General features: G+C 35.7%; 1 protein-coding gene across 1 annotated transcript in view; it reads right to left on the reverse strand.

Annotated features, from left to right (window-relative positions):
* Positions 1-7,024: 7,024 nt before the first annotated feature.
* LOC309862662 (uncharacterized protein C4orf17) overlaps positions 7,025-18,777 on the reverse strand; it is a 28,896-nt gene continuing 17,143 nt past the window's right edge. The window contains exons 4-9 of the mRNA XM_082726796.1: positions 18,468-18,532; positions 15,552-15,695; positions 11,280-11,361; positions 9,712-9,898; positions 8,751-8,794; positions 7,025-7,297 (exon numbers count right to left, since the gene is read on the reverse strand). Of these exons, the coding sequence (XP_082582922.1) occupies positions 7,110-7,297; positions 8,751-8,794; positions 9,712-9,898; positions 11,280-11,361; positions 15,552-15,695; positions 18,468-18,532 (710 nt within the window). The 3' untranslated portion in view covers positions 7,025-7,109. The remainder of the gene's footprint in view (positions 7,298-8,750; positions 8,795-9,711; positions 9,899-11,279; positions 11,362-15,551; positions 15,696-18,467; positions 18,533-18,777) is intronic.

Here is an 18,777-nt window from a genome sequence, read left to right on the forward strand (position 1 = left end):
ATGAGCACTCGTGTAACAAAATATGGATATCATGGATCATTTAGTGAATTACTTTAAAAGACACTGAAAACAGAATGCTAATATAAAACACAATAACCTCACAAAACCAAATCTCTCCTATGAGCAAGTATAAATGTTGAAAACCACCAGTGTTGAATTAAAAAGAATAAAGAAGGGCATATTGGGCTAATAAAAAGAAGTCAAGTTTAACATTAATTAAAGGAACAGAAGGGCAGGTTGTAATGTTCAAGAATGCAATCCTTATGGGCGCTGAATGGCTCAGTTGGTTAAGTGTCTGCCTTTGGTTCAGGTCATGATCTCAGGATCCTGCTCAGTGGAGAGCCTACTTCTCCCTCTCCCTCTATCCACCGCTCCCCCCCCCAGACCCTTTCACTGTGTATGCGTGGGTGCATGCTTTCTCTCAAATAAATAAAATCTTTAAAAAAATAATAAAAATAATGAAATCCTTAGTTAAGATTTGACAGTTGTGAATATCTATACACAAAGCTTAGTATTCAAATTCACTGAGGAAAAACTGGGATTATATGAAATACTAAGAAATTCATTAGTAGAAGGAGACTTTAAGGCATACTTCACAACCTATGATAGCTGAAATGGACAAAAAAATATATGGGAGATGTAAATGCTATAATTAATAATTGATAAATATCAAGTTCTCTAAGCTGAAAGTAGTTTTCAACATCCATGTAATGTTCATTAAAGTATCTATATATTAGGCCACAAAAGAAAATATTTGCAAACATAAGCAATAGGCAGCTTATCTGATAATATATTAAAGTAGGAAATAAACTTGTGAATGGGAGGAATGCCTTACTACCCAGAACTTTTTTCAGTAAAAAATTTTGTAAAAATTAGTGTTAGAGATAAAGTTGGTCATAACTTCATTATAAAATTGTGGACTGTGTTTGCACATCATGTCAAAATGTATGAATCAAAATGGACAAAATTACAAAGACCACAGAAATACAGACATTTTTATTACACATCTTTCTAATTGATAAAGAAAAGTTAGATAGTATATATAAAATTTGAACAGTACAAATAACACATTTGTTCTAATGGATAGAGCTGCAAATTTGCATCCAAAAATTTTTAATTTCTCTACGAGGCATTTATAAAATTGACCATATGCTAAACCTCAAAACTACCCTCAAGAAGATAAAAGGATTGGTCATTTTTACAGATCACATTATCTGACCACAATGCAATTAAATCATTTAAAAATCTAACAAGATTGAAAAACAAGCTATATTTGGGAATTAAAAAAAAAAAACTCTTCTAAACAACTTGGTCACAGAAAAGAGTAAAAATTAGAAATATTTAAAAGTAAATTTAATGAAACCATGAATTAAAACTTGTGGAATGTAGCTAAAGCAACATTTAAAGGAAAATGTATAGCCTAAATTGCTTAAGTTAGAAAGAAAAACTATCTTTATTGAGCTGTGCATTTAACAAGTTAAAAGAAGGACTGCAGAATAAATTCACAGTTGAAAAAGGAAAATAATAAAGATGGCAATAATAATTAAACATCATAAAGAGGCTCAAGGAAAAACTGACTCTTTGAAAAGACTAATAGACTAACATCTGGCAAATTAAAAAAAAATTTTTAAGAGGGAGGGAGAGAGAGAAGACATAAATATGGAAATTAATAATGGAGATATTAGAAACAAATATTAGAAAATACTTCATGTCAATACATTTGAAAGTTTATATGAAATAATTAAGTTGTAAATTAAAATTACCAAAATAATCTTAAAAAATGAAAACTCCAAGAATTTCTTAACTCAAAAGTAAACGTGTAGTGTTTTAAAATCTAGGCCCATATGTTTTATGGGCATATCTGTGAGACATACCAAATGTAAGTCAGCTTACACAGACTCTTTGTAGATAATTAAAAATCAGGGTACACTCATTTTATGATGCTTATTAACTGTGCTGTTGAAGTCTTTATATTTTCCCATGTATATATAATTTTAATTATGATAAAACAATATTAAATTTACCATCTTAACCATTTTTAAGTGTACAGTTTAGTAGTGTTAAGTATATTCACATTGTTGTGCAACAGATCTATAACTGACTCATCATGAAGCACTGAATTCTATGTTCACTAAACACCCAATTCCACCTCCCCTATCTCACCTGCCCTTGGTAACCGCCTTTCTATTTTGCTTGAAATTTTGACTACTTCAGATACTTCAAATGGTGGAATTTGAAACACAGTATTTCGTCCTTTTGTAACTAAAGTCCTTTTGCTTAGCATAATGTCCTCAAGGTTCATCTATGTTATAGCATGTGACAGGATCTCCTTTTTAAAGCTGCATAATATTCCACTGTATGTATGTACCATATTTTCTTTTTTTTTTTTTCTTTTTTTTTTTGTACCATATTTTCTTTATCCATTCATCTGCTTCCACCTCTTGGCTATTCTTAATAATGCTATGAATGCGGTATGAAAATATCTCTTTAAGATCCTGCTTTCAATTCTTTTCCATATGTAGACTGAAGTGGGATTTCTGGATCATATGGTAATTCTATTTTAGTTTTTTGAGTTTTCTCTAGTATTTTCCATAGCGGCTGTACTATTTTACATTCCCACCAACAACGCATAAGGGTCCAACTTATCCACATCCTTCCCATATTTATTTTCTGTTTTCTTGATAGTGGCTCTAATGGCTGTGAGGTGATATCTCATTACAGATTTGATTACATTTCCCTAATGATTAATGATGTTGAGCATCTTTTCATGTGCTTCATGGCAAGTGGCATATCTTCTTTAGAGAAATGTTTATTCATGTCCCTTGCCCATTTCAAATAGCCATGTCTTTTGTCATTGAGTTCTAAAAGTTCCTTATATATTTTAGGTATTAACCCCTTACCAAATATATGATTTGCAAATATTTTTCCCCATTGCATAGGTTGTCTTTTCATTATATTGTTCCTTTTGACAAAAAGTTTTAGAGTTTAATGGAGTCACATTTGTCTGTTTTTTTATATTGTTACTTGTGTTTTTGGTGTTATATCCAAGAAATCATCGCCCAATCCAATGTTCTTAGGGTTCTTGCTCTGTTTTCTTCTAAGAGTTTAAGTTTCAGGACTTACATTTATGTCTTTAATCAAATTTGCGTTAATTATGTATATGGCATAAGGTAACTTCATTCTTTTGCATGTGGAATCCTGTCTTCCTAACACTATTTGTTGAAGACAGTCCTTTCCCCATTGTGTAGTCTTAACATCTGTGTTGGGAATCATTTGGCCATAAATGCAAGGGTTTATTTCTGAGCTCTCTATTCTGTTCCTTTGGCCTGCATTTCTGTCTTTATGCCAATACCACAATATCTTAATTACTGTTGCTTTATAGTATGTTCTGAAATCAGTGAGTGTGAGGCTTACAACTTTGTTATTTTTCAAGATGTTTTTGGTTATTTGGGGTCCCTTGAGATTTCATATGACTTTTAGGATTTTTTTTCTATTTCTGCATGAATTGTCATTGAGATTTTGATAGGGATTGCACTGACTCTATAGATCTTTTTGGCTACTGTTAAAATTTTAGCAATATTTTTTTTCAACCCGTAAGTTTAGGATGTTTTTCCATTTATTTGTTTCTTTGATTTCTGTTAGCAGTGTTTTGTGGTTTTTAGTGTAAAAGTCTTTGACATCCTTGGTTAAGTGTATCCCTAAGTATTTTATCCTTTATGATGCTGTAGTAAATGGGATTTTTTTCTTAATTTCCTTTTTGAACCAATCATTGTTATTGTTTAGGAATGCAACTGATTTTTATATCATCAATTTCACTAAATTTGTTTATTAATTTTAACAGGCTTGTATGTGGTATGTGTGTGTGCATATAATCTTCAGAGTTTTCTTCAAATAATAGGATGTCATATACAAACAGATCATTTTAGTTTGCCTTTTCCCCAATTTTTTTTGCCTTTTATTTCATGTTCTTGTCTGATCACTCTGTCTGGAATTCTGTTCTTGTACAATATTGACTAAAGTATAGTGAGAGTGGGCATCCTTGCCTGGTTCCTGATCATAGAGCAAAATCTTTCAGTGGTCCCCCTTATCAAATATGGGGTTAGCTGTGAGCTTTTAATATATGGCTTTTATTATATTGAAGTGGTTTCTTTCTATTCCTGGTTTGTTGAGTATTTTAATTATGAAGGGTTTTGTCATCTTAAAAAGGTATTCAAATACATGAGAATGAATGAATATAACTGTAGTAATCCAACTCAAGACATTGGAATACTAATGAATCTAAAGAAACTAAAATAAATAATGAAAGAAGATATTAATGAAATAAATTATAGAAAATAAATAAATTATGGAAAATAGCACTGAATCCATCTGATTTTTTTGAAAGTAATAATAAAATATAAAAGCCATTAGCTAGCTGAATAAAAAATAAATAAAATATATAAAAATGAGATTGCAGGGTAAATATAGCAAGGAATTTAGAATTATAGTAAATCTCTGTCTTAACTCTAGAAAGATGTTTGGAAACATGGATGAAAGGCTTAATTTTCTCAGAAAAATCAAAATTTCCAATCTCAGTCCTCCAAAAATACAGAAAACATAAACAGGGCAGTTACAATAGGAGGAATAAAATTTTCAAAGGGCTAAACACCAAACCTACATGGTCTGGGTGGGTGAATTTTACCAAGTTTTCAAGGAAAAGGGATGTGCAGTACCATTGTAAACTCTCTGTAACAGGGGGAAAAAAAGAGAGAGGAAAGCTTTGACATTAATTTTATGAAATGAGCCTGGTTTTGGTACACATCAGTAGTGCCTAGCGGTTAAGCAGATAGGTTCCAGCCACACTTTGAGTCAGCCACTAAACCTTTGTGTCAGAGAGAGTTAACTATCCACCAGAATTCAATTTTCCTCTCCATAGAATATAGTTGTAACTGGAATATGATTCCCACTTAAGAATTTTATCAACCCCCTTTCAGCTAGACCATTTTTCAACCATGGAATGTGACTAGAAGTGATGTTTGCCATTTCAAAGCCAAGATTTTAAGTAGATGTACCGTCTTCGTAGAAGGCAGAATAATGTCAAGATCCTAATCCCTGGAACCTGTGATGTTACACAGTGAGGGGAAGTCAAATTGCTAATCATTTGCCCTGAAGATGATCTTGACTAAGCTGGATACCAGGCAGGCCCAGTGCAATCATAGGGTCCGTAACAGTGGAAGAAGGGGACAGAAGAGTCAGTGTCGGAGGGAATGTTGTGGAAAGACTCCACTGGCCATTGTTCGCTCTAAAGATAGAAGGGAGCCATGAGTCAAGGAGTGTGGGCAACTTCTAGAAGTTGTAACAAGCAAAGAAACAGATTCTCACTTAAAGCCTCCAAAAGGAATAGACCCCTGCCAACACCTTGATTTTAGCCCAATGGGACCCATTTCAGGCCTCTGTCCCAGATATGCAAGAGATTAAATTTGTGTTGATTTAAGCCACTAAGTGTGTGGTAATTTATTACAGCAGCCAGAGGAGGTCAAGACTTTCCTCCACTCCCCTTTCTATCTCTTTTGCCAGCAGGATGCAGTTGATAGTGATACCCTGGGTGATGGTTAAGTCACAAGATAGAAGGATCCCCGGTCCCTGAATCACCAAGTAAAGCAAAATCACCTGCTGACTAAAAACCACACACTCTGTTGGGTTTATTTATTTATTTTTTGTTATTATGTTCAGTCAGCCAACATATAGTACATAGTTAGTTTAAACCAGGTGATGGGTATTAAGGAGGGCATGTGTTGCAATGAGCACTGGGTGTTATATGCAACTAATGAGTCATTGAACACTACATCAAAGCACACACTTTGAACTCTTACGTGAGAAATAATCCTCTACTGTATTTGAAAAGTGACATTTATTACAATGATTTATCCTATCCCGATGAGTACGACTCTCAGCACCTCAGTTTTCTTATTAAAAAAAGAGAGAATAGCAATAGTATTTATCTCAAATAGTTATCATGAAAATTAAATGTTACTATATCCACTCAGTTTTCTTATTTAAAAAAGAGAGAATAGCAATAGCATTTATCTCAAATAGTTATCATGAAAATTAAATGTTACTATATCCAAAATGTTTAGAATGATCCCTGACACACAATTAAGTGTGATGTAAATGTTGTCATTAAAATCTCATAGACAAGGAGTGCCTGGGTGGCACCAATGGTTAAGTATCCAACTCTTGATTTTGGATCAGGTCATGATCTCTGGGTCATGATTCAAGCCCCATGTCAGGCTCCACATTCAGCACAGAGTCTGTTTATTCTCTCTCTCCCTCAGCCTCTCCCCCAACTCCTTCTCTAAAAAAAGAAGAAAAGTGTTGCACACACCCATACACACATACACAAAATTTATAGTATCTCTTGAATATCATCGCAAACATTCTAAAAGATTGGCTAGTTGGTAGACAGAATCCAGAAATACACTGAAAGAATAATAGCTATGGCCCAATAGTGGTTTATTTTAAAAATACAAAAAAGCTAAGTATTAGGAAATTTGTTAATATCACAATTAGCAAAGAGTAGAAACTAGTTCCTCTCTGGCTCATAAATTAGTGATAATTTTTGTATCTTTTTTGGGGACAAGGCCAGTATTTTTCCATTATCACTTCAGAATCCATTCAGTATTCTAACAGCACTGAAACACGGTAGACTGTGAAAATTAGCTCAGATGTTAAAATTCTGTGTTTTTGTTTTTATTTTTTTCTCTTAAGAGTTTGGGGCACGCATCAAACTGCAGCTGCAAAATTCTGTTATGGATGGCTTTTCTAGAATCAGGACCTTATGACCCAAATACAATTGTACAAATACAATCAGTGCAAGACTAGAAATGTAGCATATAACTAAACATACTTCTTTTACACATGGTACCAGATTAACTACAAATAGAAATACTGTCTCCATTATTATTTATTTAGTAGCATTATATACAGGTGCTTTGAGATTTACATGTGCCACCAATTATTGATTCTCTGGTACTGAAATATTTTTTAAAAAATAATTTGATGTTGTTATGGAGTGAAGCTCATGTCTGTGAAAGAAATAACTCAGTCTAGAATTTCTACCTTTGGAATGTTTAAGGATAAAATGCTCTCTGGGGAGAGAGATTGAATCCTTGTTGCATACTCCTTGCAGACATTGGTTTTGTTGATATGTTTTCCTGAATTTTAGGCTTGGGAGGAGATTTTGGTTTGCTGAAATATTCTGCAATGGGAATTCTCATATTATTTCTTCTTATAAACAATGGAGGCCTGTCCTCAGCCTCTGAAATAGAAAAACAGAACAAAACAAAACAACAAAATAAGACCAAAATTGAGACATCAAATATAGCCTCTGCCATGTTTTAGTAGCAAATGACTTACAAAAAATATATAATGTTTAGGTGAATCAAATATACCCCAAATTCATAAAAGAATCTATACTTATCTTTCTCACCACCAGCACATTTTTTAATGCGTTATTGGTCCTATAACATGTAGGATATTTTCTATTCTCTTAAAATCAAACATTATTTTGGAAGGAATGAATTAGAACTGCTGATCTGTAAAGGTGACGGGCAAGGATGGGACAAGTGAGAGAAAGGAAAAGGATCTATGGTCCTGATAGACAAAAAATAAAATAGACAAACAGATTAAAACAAGTTAATTATAAGAGCTTCGCAAGACCTATAAGGTCAGACCCAAGCAGGAATTAGGATTTGGAGAGATGCTATCACCACTGGAGAATAAGGAGTGTTATTGGGGCTTCTTATACAAAACTTCTCCAAATATCTATTCAGGGGCCAACAGGTAAGACATAGAATTGAGTAATGGAAACCAACCCTGTCATGATTTTGTCGTCTTGAGTGAGGAGTTTGGTGGAAGTCAGACACGACAGACTATCCTTGGTGTGTCAGAGTAAGGGAGTATTTTCTAACTTCTCTACTGTATTTCTCATTGCCTGTGAGCACAGATAGCCTCTTTTGGGTTTGGTTAACCCCCATAAAAGCTGCTGGGGCTTAGAGTGACCTCAAAGAACTCTAACTGATTACCATGTGATTCCCTGGATAAGAGAAGCTTGTAGAAACATCAGGATAGACTTTTGTTTCAGGCTTAAAGACCTACTTCCTAGTTGTTGTTCTATGGTCATTTTTGTCACACATGTTTTAAAGTAAGGAGCTGCCAAACCCACAAGGATTTGGTCTATTCTGGACCAAAGTAGGACATTCTACAATTCTTATTTCTTCTTGGTTCAAATTGTGGAGTGTGGCTGGGTTTCTGATGGGGACACAAACTGCTCCTCTCTCTCGTACTTCACCTGTCTCGTAGAACATCTGCTTGCAGCCGATTGCCATTTTACTGTTTTCTGTGATCGACTTGGTCTCTAATTAAAATAGCTGAGCTCGATAGTTAAAAGCTATGAAGAACCAAACTCTGAGATCATTGTCCTTTTTTTAGGTCAGTGCAGAGCTATTGGATTGGCGTGTCCAAACCTACACTTCCTGCTACTCTGTTATCTTACTTCTAAAAGAGTATCCATTGGTCTCCGATGAGGTACTTGACCTTGCAAAACAAAGTTAAGTTTATGTCAAATTTATCTCGGTAAGAAATTCAGCAGACACTGTCCCTTAAAGGTAATTGGAAATCAATATTGAATTTTACTGCCTTTAAAACCACAGATTTAAATACTTACTGGTTTCCCTATACCAACTCAGTAATTATCACAAACTGTACTTAACCTTTTGGCACTTCATTATTTCCTTCAGATCCTTGGCTTGATACTCTAAATAATCGGAGAAAGAGAAAATGAAATTCACAGGTATATACAAGTACTTTCTACTGACTGCACTATCATCAATATGTTAACTACATACATATTTTAAACATTCTATCCCGATTCTTTGTTTTTCAATGCAGACAGTATTAAGTATACTTTCCAACAAAAGATTCTTCTGACTTTGAGTAAACATCTAAACAGTATCATACATTATTCACTAACATAGAGAGACTAACCCTATTTCCCAGTTTCCAATTTTATGGAAACTTTAAGGTGGAGACAAATTGCAATACAAAACTCTCTGTCTTAGTGATTTTTTAAATGACTTGGGTTTTGAATATTTAATTTCTCTTCATTTAAGCTTTACCTAACTTTTAATTTTAAAGCAACAAGATTTTTTCTTCTGACTTAAATAATATCTTATTACATTTTCACCACATTGAGTATGCATATGTATTTTCTTCTGTCATTGAACTAATAACATTTAAGAAAAATTTATACTAAAAAAATTCCCAATTCCTATAATACTTATTTTCATCCTAGCAGCCTCCAGGAGTGTGCCAGAGAAAGTTAAGTGAAGCAGTTTATTTTAATCTATCATTGTTCTACACAAGAAAAGTGATACTTGTGTGAGATGCATTTAACAAAATATGTAATACAATTTTGGTGTCCTTTATTGCTTTCATGTTTAGATCAAATGAAAAAAAATTTTTCTTAGATGTCTGGATGGCTACAATAGGATTTAGAATGAATCTCATATTACATTTATGAAAGTGAAAGAAAACAAATACACATTGTGGTCATTTACTGAATAAAGAAGAGACTGAAACATCAGCATGTTTAGTGTTTTGAAAGATAATGAAAAGAAAATTAAAAGTCTTTCTGTACCACATGCCCTGTAAATAGCCATTATATCTAATTACCTGGAGGGTTGATGTTCTTGCCTCATTCTGGTCATCACTTTCAATTTTGCAGGTGAATTTGGGGGTGATTTAACTTTGGGTGGCTTCCTAGTCCCTGCTGCTAGGTTTGCTGTGATGTTTCTTCGTTGGGCCAACAAGTTTATTTCAGCCAGTTCAGCATGAATCAAAGCTGAGACCCACTCTTTTTCTGATTAAAAAAAAGGGGGGGTAGGCATGGAGGTTATAATTAATTATCACATTGGCTAGAAACACAGGATTTGTTATTTTATCCAGCACTGTAGTGTGAAAGGCTGGTGATATGTTTGCTGAGTGGACATTCATTTGTGAGTCAACGTTTCTGTGGACAAGCTGGGTCACATCACCGTGATATCTGTGACCTGTGATATTATGGACTGCCCCAAGTAGTTAACTCACTGAAGGACTTGTCCCCAAATTGCAATGGAATGACCTAAATATTGAGTACAAAATTTCAGGTTGTTGCCAAATAAAAAAAGAAAGCATATCTATACAAAATACTAAGACCAATATGACCTCATTAAAATATAGACTGATAAATAATAGTTACAAGCGTATCTGTAAAGATAGATACCAAAGTCATCACTGAAATGATATTTATGATGATTTGATTCATTATTGTTCTTCTTTTCTTGTATTTTTTCTGATGCATCTGGGTCCCCCCCTCACACCCCCAGCAGTAAGCACTTATTATTTGTATATATTTTTTAAAGTTTCATTCTTAAAAAGGAAAACAAAAGTATAAGTAGTAAAGACTCCTTACCCCCAAATACTTCTTAATTGCTTGCCAAGTAGTCTTGAATTTCTAGGTAAAGGACTATTTCCAAAATGCTCCCTATTCAAAAGTATTAGTCTATCCCTAACATGCTGACATTTCCTAACCTTATTAGTGCAGATTCTCAAAGAGTGGCCCCCAGACCAGCATTATCAGTATCACTTGGGAACTTGTTAGAAATACAAATCCTCAGGCTCCACCCACCTCTGAAGTTTTGCCTTAGTCAGTCTGAGGACCATTTAGGTCTCAGGACAGCTACTCTGCCAGTTATGGTTGCCCCCCCTGGGACTGGCACATGCTTCTATGGAACAGTCCACAAAGGTCCCAAAGGAGCCTGGGAGAGGACTGAACTGACGGTTTTGGTGGAGGAGTTGGCAAGGCTGTTAGACTCCAGAACTTGGAAGGCCATGCTCCTGCCATCATATCAGAGAAAGGAAATAGACTCTGCACTCAGGGTTCACATCCGGCCAGAAGATATGCTCAGGGAGACCCCTGAGGTCTACACGACCTCGAGAAGCAGCAAAAACCAACCCTGGACACAAGCACTTCACATCACCCCAAGAAGTTTCAATTGGGACATGCCAAATTTGTGGTCATCGAATGACCAGTTGAATGCAGTCAGAGAGGGCTGCAGAGACTCGGATACTGAATCAGGAGGGAAGTAAGAGTGCAGCAGTATGTTTGCAAAGCCAAGGTCGAAAACTTCAGATATTGGCACATCCCTATTTTCTGATAAGGCACTGAGCTCAGTGTTTGCAAATGCTTCTTTTAATCTCACCTTTTGAGCTTGCGTGAAGCAGCCACTGTAGAACTTCGGCCAGGGAATCAGTGCGTAAAATGTTACAGAGCTTCGCCAGAATCTGACAGAGAGTATTAGAGTCACACAGGGAGCAAATAAATGGCACATGGTCTCTAAGACTTCCTTTACCTCCTCCACGATCTCATCTTTCCAAAAGTCACTCAACACGTGACGCTCAGTTAAGTCAGTTGGGATGTTAGCCTGGGAACCCTATGTCAAATAGTATGCAGTGGAATCTTAAAACAAAACCTCTCCAACACAAGCAACAGTTTGTGGAAGGTGATACAGCGTTCCTCTGGTTTTGTCTGCTCAGTACCCACATTTTCTGGAAGCAAGATTCACTTTTTTTCTTTTGGGGAATGGATCTTACCCTGCTGTACCAGGGTCTCCCCCCCCCCCACGCTTTTTAAAATTGTTGTTTGTTTAAGATTTTATTTATTTGACACAGAGACACACACAGGGAGAGAGGGAATACAAGCAGGGGGAAGTGGGAGAGGGAGAAGCAGGCTTCCCACCAAGAAAGGAGCACGAAGTGGGGCTTGAACCCAGGACCCTGGGATCATGTCCCGAGTTGAAGGCAGATACTTAATGACTGAGCCACCCAGGTGCCCCTGTACCAGGGGTTCTAACTGAAATTTTCCATAACTGTCTGGACTCTCCCTTACTGCACTGCTCTTCTCCGTAGTGGGTGAATCTAGCTGGAGTCATTTTTCCTCAGTTCCCTGAACACACTGATTGGCCCAGTGGGGCGGGGGGGAGGGACATAATTCCCTTTTGTCAATCAGAATCCCTCCTTGACATTTTTCATCTGAAGTTAAGGGCTGACATGCGGGTGATAGAGGAGATAAATATATGAAATAACTGTAATAAAAATGGACTATAATAAGCATCAACATACAAACATGAAGCATGGGTAATGATGATTTCAGTTTGATCTTAAATTGTGTCTATTCTTAGAATTTAGACCCATCTGAAATTCAGTCATATATATATATTATATATATTTATAATAATAATAATTATAATATTATATAATATAAAGAACCCAGATTATCTAAAACTAAGCCCATCTTTCTCTTTCTAGAACCTGCTCCAATTGGTTCCTCCTCATCCCCCTGTCTCGGTGGATAGCATTTGCAAACCCTGAAGAGATGTCCAAGCCAGACCCAGAGATCCATCGTGGACAACTCCCTTGCATCTACAATATGTTGCTGGACAACAAGTTCAGTAAATGCTTCATTCTCGATATTTCTCACATTTCTCCATTCCTTTTTATCCCTACAGCCCTGACCTTGTCTAAACTATCATCAGTTCTTGCTTAAGCTACTCTGCAATATCCTTTTCCCTAGTCTGCCTGAAATTTTTTCTTTTTTTCAAAAGATTCCCAAAGCTACTTTGCCTTTAATGGTTTTTTCATCAAAATGGTGGTTACACAGTGCTCCCAGCTTCTTTTAACTTACAGATCGCTCTAGATTGAATGTGGAAATCATCCCAATTGTTTCTCCTCTCTGAACTGTCATAAATCTGTGCTGTCTGTTGCTTAATGCCTGAAAACAGTTTCTTCATGTGTTTCCCCAGTTTTGTATAGTTGTTTACAGCAGGAAGCTAAGTCTTGGACCTAATCTAACATTTGGAAGCAGAGTGCCTTCTGTGCCATTTGGCCTCCACCTTCCAAATTAGTTCTGCATATTGTATCTAGAGCGATTTTTCTAAAGTACAAATCTGACCATGTAATTCTTATATTTACAAAGTGATTTCAGTATAAGTTGGTGTTTGAAATTCACTAGCTTCCCACAGCACTTCAGATGAATCTGAACACTTATTTCTGGTCTATGCCTAAGTCTCCAACCTCAAACCTTAAAGCCTTCTCCCTCCGAATCAGCCTTAATGTTTTTAGTTTCTTGAATGAACAGTGCTCTCGCTTCTTAGCCTTTAGATATGAAGGTCTCTTGTCTGGGAATGATCTCTTCCATACTAATCTTCATTTTTTAATTGTATCTTAAATATTCTTTAGGTTTATTTCCCTTTGAAGAATCTCTCAGCTCCAAAATCTCCTAAATGTTCTTACAATGCCTGTACAATCCCTCTCATAAGCTATGTGAATAAAGGAATGAACTGTATTCCCAAACTCCAGTATTTTGTCATTGATAACAAAATAAATGAAAGTATTTGGCAGACTTTCCATGTCAATAGTAAAGAGACTATTATTTCTGTAAATTCAAGATTTTTGAGAGGAAGTCTAAAGACAAGATATCAGGAGACACAGAACTCTGTTTTTCTTTTCCTATAAAGTAATAATTGTGAAACTGTATACTCTTTCATACCCACCCCTGCACAAACATGTCTTGCCTTCTCAGCTATTCAGAATTACCAGCCTGGATTGCAGGAAATAGGAAGAGAGTTCAGATTTTTTTGGAGAAGGTATGAAAGGTTGGAATACAACCAAAATGGATCTATTTTTAGGACTCATTTATACAAGCCAAAAGAGTTTGGTAAGACTTATATTCTCACTTGACCTCCTCTGTTTTCATTTATTTCACAAATAGCCACCAACTATTTGATAAAATGCCATGCTGTGTATGCAGCAGTTAATAGTTTTCAAGCAAAGCGATGAGTGCTGACGAATGAGTTGTGAAGTAGATGGAAAGGATCCTTTCGGTCAAAGAGTTTACATTTTAGTGGATTTTGTATTAATGTCCAGTTAAGTCAATATCTGTGAGGTAGAAGATGCTTTTGAGAGGAGGGTTCTTTTATAGATGCCCAAAGTCCAGTTCTGTAGGATCATGTTGCTGGCCCAATATTGATGTGCCTAAGGAAGTAAGACAGCCTGACTCAAACTCCACTCAGTTTATGGTTTCGTTGTGTTTATCAGATGTGAGCATATCAGATGACCTATAATAGGCAGGCCCTATGTCAGTTAACTGATTGCCTACTGTTCCACTCTGACCTTGGTAAAACTTTTCTTTTTAATTCTTGTATTCAACATTCAGTAAATGCTTTTTAATGATTACTAGAGGCCTAGCACTTATCTAGACATAGGAAGATAAAGCAGGAACCAAAACAGAGGAGTATGAGATCCCATAAGACTTAAATTTTAGTGTGAGTGAAGTGAGAGGCAGAGACATTACTGAAACAAATAAATACGAACATATCAAATAGGACATACGCTATGCAAAGAAGAACAGAGGTAATAGCATAGAGGGTAAGTAGGTAGCTACTTCAGACTGGGTGGTCAGGGAAAATGTTTCTGCGTGATATTTTAACTGAGACCTTAATGAGAAGACGGTGACCACTGAAAGGATCAGGGAGAAGAGATTTCTTATAGGGAATCAGTGGTGCCAGAGTGTAGCAGTAAGATGGACAGTGATTCTGAAGACTCTATATAATCAGGAGTCTTTCACCAGAATCATCACGAACACATGTATAACCATAACTCTTGTCTACAGATACTCTCTTCTCTTCTCCTTTCATTTTCCTCATTTTAATCATCAGCATAATTATACGCAACACCACTGTTATGCTTTCCTTTTAAAGTAGTTCCTTATCAGGATTATTCAAGAACAATCCTTATAATATGCTCTTCTATTTGTAATTGCTACTACAGAGGACTCATTTAAAACTGCCATCAAAGTCATCATTATAACACTTTCACTCTTAATTCGTTGCAGCGGGTCTTACTGTGAAGCAAGGTGGAGGTTACCAAAAGGATCTAAAGAAGGAAAACAAAGGAGGAAAGCAAACATCAGCTGATTGAGTCGTTCTTCGTTTTATGTCATTCTCAGAAATAACCGTGGTCGGAGAGAACCTTCCAGTCCCCTGATATGACACAACTGTAAATACAACTGAGTTTATAACCCCACGCAGAGTAGGTTTGAGGAAACAGTTTTCCACAGATAAGACGGAGAGATGGAAGTTGATTGGAGGAACTCTGCCTTAAAGTACGGGAAAGAAATGTATAAGTAACAACGAGTAGTGCCTCTCAAGCACTAGGAAGATGATAAAGAAAAACATGGGGAGAAAGGGCCCAGTGTTTGGCAAATGCCAAGTTCTTCCTTATGTCTAAACCAAGGGTTGTGCTTCTGTAACAGTGACTGGAAATAATTGAAGTAGGCCTTGGATTTCAGGCTAAGGGGTTTTAAATCAATTTGGTTGTTAAGGGAACCACTAAAGAATCTGAAGGATGTTAGTAATGTGATGTTTTGTATGTTCATGCTCTTCCCAGGTTATGGATTTAAGAAACCTGCCTCTTACTTTGATTTCCTGGTCCAGATAATTTGGTATGCAAACAGTATTCTCTTTGACGTCAGTCTTGGTACTCATCACCTCTGAAGAACAGGAGTCAGCACTGGAGCATGCTTTTGGAGGAGACAGTGGCTTTTTTACCTTTATTTCTTCCTAAATCAAAGGCATAATATAATCAATATGCATATCCAACCCCTTATATTTTCTATGAAAGTTGAATTTATTCAATTCATTGTTAAATTTGAAGCATGCAGCCAAAGCGGTGTTTATTTAAAAATCATAATAATATATGACCATCTTAGAAAGAAAAATGGTCTCAACTCAATGACCTAAGCTTCCATCTTCTATAAAGACAAGAACCAAAATCGATGAAATAGGAAAAGAAAAACAACAGATATCATCAATGAAATGAAAGGTTTATTCTTTGAGAAATTCAATAAAGCTACCAAACCTCTAGTTAGATTCATCAAGAAAAAAAAGAAGATACAAATTCCCAATGTCAGGAATGAGAGGCAGAACATCTCTACAGATCATATAGTCATTAAAAGGATATGTTATGAATGACTTTATACCAGTAAATTGAACAACTTAGATGAAATGGACAAATACTTTGACTAACAGAAACTACCAAAGCTCACTAAAGAAGAAACAGATAACCTGAATGTATCTGTATCTGAATGGTCTACATCTATATGAAAATAAGAAAATGAATTTGTAGTTAAAACTCTAACTCTAAGAAAACTCCAGGCCCAGACAGCTTCACTGAAGAATTCTACAAAATTTTAAGAAAGAAACAGTACCAATTCTACATAAAATCTCCCAGAATTTTAAAGAGAAATTCTGAACTTACTCTATGAAGCCAGGGTTATTCTAGTACTAAAACCACAAAAGACATTACAACTGCAAACTCATATTCATTATGAACATAGACCAAGAATGTTAAACAATATTTTATGAAATTAAATATACAAAAAGAATACAACATGACCAACTGGGTTTCCCACCCCAGCAATGCAAGCGTAGTTTAACATTTAGAAGTTAACCCATGCAATTCACCATATTAGCAGATTTAAAAAGAGTGATCGTTTCAAATACATGTAGAAAAAGCATTACGCAAAAACCAATCCCTATTTCTGATACAAACTTTTAGAATACTAGGAATGGAAAGGAACTTCCTCAAGCCATGTGAAGAGCATCTATAAACAAAAAAACTGACATCACATTCAATGATGAAAGTATAAGGTTTACAGCTATAATTAGGTGTGAGGCAACAGTGTCTGTTCTCATCACTTCTATTCAACATTGTACTAGAGGTTAGCCTTTACAGTAAGGCACAATAGAGAGGTAAACATCATGTGGACCTGAAACTATGATAGAAAAATTCTAAATTTGGACTTCATCAAAGTTATAAATTTTGGTTCTTCAAAAGTCACTGTTCTAAAAATCAAAGGTAAGCCTCAGGTTGGAAAAAAAAAATTGCAAAATGTATATGTGACAAAATAATTTTTATCTAGAATATATAAGGAACCTTTAAAACTTCATAATAAAAAGACCCACAACCCAATTTATAAAATGAGCAAATATTTGAACACACATTTCTTAAAAGAAGGTATATGGATGGCAAGTAAGAACATGACAAGAGGGGCACCTGGGTGGCTCAGTGGGTTAAAGCCTCTGCCTTTGGCTCAGGTCATGATACCAAGGTCCTGAGATCAAGCCCCGCATTGGGCTCTCTGCTCAGCAGGGAGCCTGCTCCCTCCTCTCTCTCTACCTGCCTCTCTGCCTACTTGAGATCTCTCTCTGTCAAATAAATAAAATCTTTTTAAAAGAAAAAAAGCGATTCTCTCGTAAAAAAAAAAAAAAAGAAGAAGAAGAAGAACATGACAACCTCACTAGACATCAGGGAAATGCAAATTAAAACCGCAGTGAGACACCACAACACACCCACTAAATTGGCTAAATTTAAAAATACTGACCATCCTAAATTTTGGCAGGATGTGGGGGAAAGGAAATCGGTAAACTGCTGGCAGAAATATAAATTCATACAACCACTTTGGAAAACACTTTGGCAATTTCTCAATAATTTAAACCCACACCTATAATAAGACCCGGTCGTTCCACATCTACCTATTTAACCAAGAGGAAAGAAAATATATACCCATACAAAGACTTGTACCCAGATGTTCATATCAGCTTTGGCAAAAATTGGAAACAAGCTAAATGTCCATCAATGGGTGAGCATGTACACAAACTGTGGGATACCCATTGTGGGATACTCTTATACAACTGAATACTACTTAGCAATAAAAAGGAATGAGTTATTGGTCAACATAACAACATGGGTAAATTTTAAAATAATGCTGCTGAGTTAAATAAACCATTTTTAATGTTTCTATTTAAATTCCAGTCGTTAACATACAGGATTATGTTATGTCGATTTACAACAACATGGATGGAACTAGAGGGTATTATGCTAAGCAAAATAAGTCAGAGAAAGAGAAATGTCATATGATTTTACTCATATGTGGAATTTAAGAAACAAAATAGATGACCATAGGGGAAGGGAAGGAGAAATAAAATAAGATGAAAACAGAATGAGACAAACCATAAAAGACTCTAGGAAACAAACGTGAGGGTTGCTGGAGGGGTGAGGGTGGGGGGTGGAGTCACCGGGTGACGGGCATGAAGGAGGGCACGTGACGGAATGAGCACCGGGTGTTGCATGCAACTGATGAATCACTGACCTTCACCCGGGAAACTAAGAATACAGAGTATGTTAACTAAATTGAATTTAAATTAAAAAATGCTTTAAAAAGCTGTAAAAAATATTGTGGAATGTACCTTTTCAGAAAGCTATGGGAAGAAAAGGAGAGGAAATGACAGAAATTGAACTGAGTAGATAATTGTAAATAGTTGTTTCTTTACCTTCTTAATTGCTAAGGGATTCTCACTGGAAGTTTTGAAGCACTCCTTGATTTTTCTACAGGGCTCTGAAATGATATTGCAGGAAAATTATATTTAGATCAAACTGAAAAAACTTCTACCATGTGACACAGACATCAGTTGCTGAAATAAATGAGAGTATACCTGGATTTCAAATAAGGTCAACTCAGAAATATGTTTTTAAATATTGGAAACCTTGCAGGTAAAGTTATACTACAATAACATGATAAAAGGATCTTTATGTTTACAAAACTAATTCAATGCCCAGGAAGATGGTACAAAGAAAGACTGG

This window comes from Mustela nivalis (assembly GCF_964662115.1).
Source record: "Mustela nivalis genome assembly, chromosome: 4".
Lineage (NCBI taxonomy): Eukaryota > Metazoa > Chordata > Mammalia > Carnivora > Mustelidae > Mustela > Mustela nivalis.